The sequence below is a fragment of the Tenebrio molitor genome, chromosome 9 (assembly GCF_963966145.1).
Source record: "Tenebrio molitor chromosome 9, icTenMoli1.1, whole genome shotgun sequence".
NCBI classification, from domain to species: Eukaryota; Metazoa; Arthropoda; class Insecta; order Coleoptera; family Tenebrionidae; genus Tenebrio; species Tenebrio molitor.
In genome coordinates this window covers 1,721,893-1,728,010 of record NC_091054.1, presented here as the reverse complement: position 1 = coordinate 1,728,010, position 6,118 = coordinate 1,721,893, and the positions used below count along the sequence as shown (strand labels likewise).

The following is a 6,118-nucleotide window of genomic DNA, read 5'->3' as shown; positions in this document are numbered from 1 at the left end:
AACATTACGAAAATAAGAGTAATCTTTTATGTCCAGAAGTAAAAACCATTTTTGCATTAAAATTCAATTCATAGTGACAGTTGTTTGACGTTTATTAGCTGAGTTAGCAAAGATACGAAAAATCTGACACTGTCAAAATCATAGCCTCGCCTCATCTAAGTAATTGTTGTATTGTTGATCTGTTAGATTAGGGTTAGGTCAACTTCATTCAAAGAGATTGAGGTTAGGTATATAAAGTTTATCAAAGTTTTTCACTTTCCTCTGAATTTATTATTTTAATCTTGTCAATACACTGAAAGCTCTTATCACTGACATCTCCCTGTTGCAAGCATTTCCTTGTGTAAAGAAATCTTTAGTAAAAAATTTTCCAAATATAATTTTCATTTCAGTATTTTACCCCCTATAAATTAACGAGCTGTCTGTTTACTCGTATTTTCCAGTTATTTGACCCAATGACACTGACCGTGAAATAATAGTTTTTGTAAAATCAGCGCAACACATTGAGTTTTTTGAATAAAGTTTTTCGCTCTGCTGCCGAGGTAGGTAGTTAGTTTTATCCCACTACAAAAAGCAGGTGTTTACGTGTTGATTCTGCGACTGCTTCTTGTGGAGGTACATGAAGGACTTGAAATATTCGATCCCAATTGATGTAATTAAAGTTTTAAAAGAACGTGTGGAAAATGCTGCCACAACAATTCACAATTGTTATTCATTGTCAGTATGTCAATTGTCAATTGTCATTCCTCTGTTGTCGGCGCCTTCAGTACTGTATTATTTGTATTCACAGTAACGGCGGCCACTGTGGACATTTCTTGTAAATGATTAGCGATTGCTCTGATTACTTTATGAGAATATGATTCTCTTTTTTCTCCACCACCCTTATCATTATAGGTCACAGCAACGGGCGCAGCAATTAGCCGCTGTGCACAAATTAGCAAAAAACAAGTGAAAGTTTTCTTGCATTTGTTTTTTGTTCTTCACTTATCAGCACCGGCGAAGCAAGTAGGTAATCCCCATAAGCGGGTGACGGAAAATTTAATAATTTTAACTGGATAACTTTAAGGTTTAGAAATTTTTTTTTATAAAATCAACGGTTTGTCCGGTGGACCGAAAGACTCTTAATCCCCACCCTCATCAAATGTTGACGTTTGTGCATGACACGTTGCGCGATTGTTCATGTTTTGACAAAAGCGAACGTGTCAAAATTGATATCTACGAAGTATTAAATAATTATGTTGTGAATAAGTGCGTTTCTTCATATATTGTGTTATACAATCAACTATTAGAATTTACTTAACACATTTGGTGCTTTTTTTCAAGAAGTCAACCCTTATATCTAGTGATTCATCAGGTTTCGTGAAATTGTGCAATCACAAATTACCGGTAATTATACCTACATTTTGTCCAGAAAGAATAATCATTGAAAATATTTAGGTACAATGGGCGAAGCCGCAAGAAATTTTCTCGCACAATTCCACAATTTAGAGGGTGACACAGTTAAACAAAAACATCAAAGTTTATTCCATTTATTACATCGACATTCACTCCTGCCCCAAGACAAGCAAGAACTCGATTTTATAACGGAAAATTTACAACCCAACAATCATCTGGAGAAGATTTTCCGCGTAGATTTTTTAGTTTACTTTCGAAGATTCAATGAACTGTTTGAAGATTACAAGAATGGGGATGACATCACATTGAGTAAAGTAGCAAAAAAAGACTGGTTTTTCCAAAATGTACTAAAGGACAGTAGCGCAGAAAAATTTGTTAATGATGTGTTGCCAACCTTATCATATTCTGTGAAGGTAAAACTTCTGAAGAAATTGCTGATGGACGAAAAATGTGCTGATGAAATTTTCACCCTTCTCCATAAACGGTATGGAATTTTTCTTGCAACTGTTTTCCTCACGAAATGCACCAGTGACAAAATTAGTGAAGTATTAAAAAATCACCCAATTAAGTTAACTGTAGCACAGCTCCAAAAACTCTATGATAAAGATCCAAGCTTAATTTGCGCATATTTAGAAGAAAGAACAAAATATTTGGGTAGCTCTTCTTTTATGAATGACAATCCTATTTTTAAATACATAGCCCAGAGAAACCCAAAGATGTTTTCCGATTTATTCAACAAGTATAAATTTGAAATCAACCTGGGACACAGAACTACCAAAAAATACATAAATTCTCAAAAATCCACCATATTATCTAAGCCTGAACCATATTTAAACGTGTTAAATAAAAACGTAACTGTGAGAAAATTAGGGCCTGATATAAAAAACTTGCTTTTCGAAAAAGCTGATGAAGGCTCAGATCAGTATTGGAATTCTATACTTAAGTATTTTCCAAAAAATCAACAGTTTGCTATTTTTAAATCAACATACAATAAAATTTATCATCACAAATTTGGAGATAATATTGATTCCATCTCTGAAAATATGCTGAAGATAATACAAGATAGTGAAGAAAGAGAAAAGCTTGCGAGGATGAAATTAGAAAAAGAAAATCAAGAGTCTTATCTTAAATTCGTTACCACAGACTATTGCTTGAAACAATTTATGGAGAAAATAGAGCACATGAAAAGTTCTGAAAGATCCGATTTCGTTGAGATAGCAGTGGAGTGTTGTATTTTAAACAAAGATATGGATGGTTTGTTGAAAGTGTGTGAATTGGTTTGTACCAGGTTTAAGAATGACGATAGAAGAATTCGGGAGTCGTTCTTCTATGCATTGACTGGAACAACAGAAAAGAGTCTGGATGATTTGACTGACGAACACTGGAAATTTGTAATGGAAATATTGGCTGCAACAAATGCCAAAGATGAATGGATTTACAATGAAAACGCGATAAGATCCAAGTATGTAAAATACTTGGTTAAAAATAATAAACCGATTAAAGAAGAACTTTTAAAATACGCCCGCTGGGTTGACATTTTTGAAGATCTCTCAACTTGGGACGATCCAAAAATACTTAAACCCGTGCTTTGCGAGCTCGTAGAAATTGGTATTATAAAACCAGAGCCCGATGATGAATACGCTGCCGCACGTTACGACTGCAGACTCGCGCACATTTGTGACGACTACAACAAAAAGTATCCAAAGATTACGATCGATATTCATTCGCACCAAAGAATTCTGCAGTCGGTGAGGCAAGTTTTAGAAAACGAAACTTCCGCAAACATCTACACGGACCACATTTCCGGAATAAAATACATGATTTGCCAAAAGAGTTCGTCCGAAGAACTACACCAACTAAAAAAACTCTATTTCAAGAAGTTCAAAACATTTGGATCACCGGCTGCATGCATGTGGTTCTTGAAACACGAACCCCAAACTCTTCAAGAGAATTACGACGAATTTTTGAGCGGTTTTGTCGACGTTCGGGGCAACAATCCGAGAAGATTGTGGCGTCTGATCAAAAAACATTGCTACCTTGATTTGGACAAGAGAACGGTGGAATTTTGCAAATTGAAATTGGGGGAAGAGGGATACGGACATAAAGTGAAGCTGGTTAGGGCTTTGTCGATGTTGTCAAACCCCGCGTCCCATATGGAATTCATGGAGCGCTACGTACCGACGTCAGACAAAGTGGATTTGACTGATGATGACGTTAAGGATTTTTACACGATTCAGAGCAAGTTGGTGGGGTTGTTGAATCTTGTACAGTCGCCGGCGACAGTTTTACCTCTGACTTTACAATTCTGCAAGGGTGATTATTTGCGGCCCGCTTTGAATCCTTTGTACAGTTGTATGTGTCGATTGGCCGAAAATGATACGAAACCGTTTGTTGATAAATTAAACGAGAGTAAAGCCATTTCGGTCAAGAAACACGCAACTAGTTTGAGTTGTGTGATATACGATACAGATACAGTACTGAGTTGTTTGAAAAGTACAACGATCCCGTCCGTAATGGCCGCGTTGAAATATTTCACGAAGAATCCTTCAGATGGATTGTGGAGTTTGCTGGAAACAAAAATCTGTGATGTCGAGAAGAAAGATTTGCAGGTGTTTAAGTGGGCTGTGAATACAATTTTACCATTAGAGTATAGAAGCCGATATGTGGAGAGCGTTTGGCAAGTTTTGGACAAATACGAAAGTAACGAATTCAAACAACTTCTGGTAACGAAAATCGACAAAGAAGCGATTCGAAGCTTCCAACCACAATTTGCGTACAATATCTTGCAAGGCAGCATTTTCAAGTACGAGGAAGCCAACAATTTCGTTGCCAACGTCCTCATTCATCTAAAAGACAACGGGAAGTTTTCGCTTTTGTCCAAAATTTTGCGCGAATTCAAGGAAACCCGTTGGAATAATAAAGAGCTACAGCGCGACTCACGCCGAAAATTGAACAAGTTCGTTTTGAGCCTGTTCGAAACGTACATGAGTGAAAAAGAACGTGACAAAGAATTCGCTTCGGAAATGGCAACGCTGTTCAAGTCGGTGTTTTCTCCTCAGGAAGCTTTTGAAGAAACTGTGATAATTTCGTGCATGACAATGAAAGGCGAAAGTACAGAAAAGTGGAGTACGTTCGTTTCTGAACTGAATAATCATTACAATGACAGTTACGGCAATCGAACAGTAATTTTGTTGTCAGACCTTGTTGCCAACCACATTTTTAAGCGATTGTTCGTAAAGGACGGCGACAAAATCAAGTTCTGTCATTGTTTGCTTAAAGTTAAAAAGTCAGTCAGTGATTGTTTGTTGGTTATTACGTTGTTGCCTAAAAAGGAACCGGAGCACCAGGAGCACTATTTATTATATGATGACATTTTAACTGAGTTGAGTCAGGTTTCTGATGGCGTTGTTAATTTGTATTTCAATATCTACTTGAAATCAGATGCAGATGCAAATGACAGCAGTTATGGGAATACATGTTGTTATCGTTGTTAATCGTTATAGAGATAGTGTTGATTGTTGTCATATTGAGATAACCTTACATTCTTATTACTCTTATAATTATATTTATGTTATTTCATGCCAATATTAACTTTTTTAAATATAAAAGAAATGTTCATATCCAAGATGTTTGTAACACAGTGATGCAGTTCCTTAACTTTATTGTAAGAACACTATGTTGTAATTATATTTAATAAAGCTAGAGTCAATAATTATGTTGCTTTTTTCTACAGGCTAGCTCAACGATAGGTATCCACCCAAATTATTTTGAATGAGACGTTTCTGAAAGGTCATGAATATCCGCAAAAACGCTTTAAAAACAGAGTGACAAAACATTGTTATGAATGAAATAGCCGAAAAACCGGAAAAACACTGTAAACACAGCCGCAAAAACGTGTAAGAGTAAGAGTGAAACCAACTGAAAGGAAAAGTCAAAGCAAAAACCATAACTACAGTTGGTGCCACTTGCAAATGTCCCATTTGGGCAGTGACCTTGAAATAATTTGGCATTGTAACGTGGCTTTGCAACCTCGTACTCTCCTGTGTAATTTTAGTTTAGTAAAATTTTTAGTGAATTTTTAAAGTTAGGTTAAGAAGACTTGACATTTTTTTAACCCGTCAAAGTCATGAGAAACCGAAGTTGATTGATAATGCAAAGAAATCAGTTTATAATGGCAAAAACTAAGTATATCATTCATCAAGGACAACATTTTCAGCATTTACTAGGTCTTGAGTACGCTAAAAGTAAAAGTCCTTTGTACCTACGTTTTTTCGACACAATTCAGTGTCAGTGTTAAATTTCTTGCGTGGTAATCGCTTTCGTTGTAGCTTTTTTATCATTTCACTTTCATTCGCTCTTCATTAGCGTCGACCACGGGCCGGAATGAGGTGAATTTTGAATTTTTAAATACGCAATTTCGGCCATCGCAAATCGTCTTCAAATGTCTCGGTGGTTTACACTCTTACAACTTAAAATATTTCCGTGTATTTTGATTATATCCTATATATTTTATACAGGCATTCAATTCAAATCGTGGAGTTTAATAATGGAAGTTAAAAAAAAACACTGATCTCTTCTCTATGGTATCATAGACATCAGTGGCACAAACGCGAAATGCATTATACACAGTCCACACTTCCACAGTCACAGATTATCAATTTTCCGTTTGACATTTTATCTCGCGCCTTGGCTTAGAGTGTTTTGCTGTTTTTTGAGTGATTTCCGC

At 36.0% G+C, this 6,118-nt stretch overlaps 1 protein-coding gene across 1 annotated transcript; it reads left to right on the top strand.

Moving 5' to 3' along the window:
- The first annotated feature begins 1,148 nt into the window (after window positions 1-1,148).
- On the top strand, window positions 1,149-5,107 carry LOC138138229 (uncharacterized). The gene is made up of 2 exons (XM_069058030.1): window positions 1,149-1,383; window positions 1,435-5,107. Exon 2 carries the CDS (start codon window positions 1,440-1,442, stop codon window positions 4,884-4,886), a length of 3,447 nt encoding a protein of 1,148 aa, XP_068914131.1. The 5' UTR covers window positions 1,149-1,383; window positions 1,435-1,439; the 3' UTR covers window positions 4,887-5,107.
- Window positions 5,108-6,118: the final 1,011 nt, after the last annotated feature.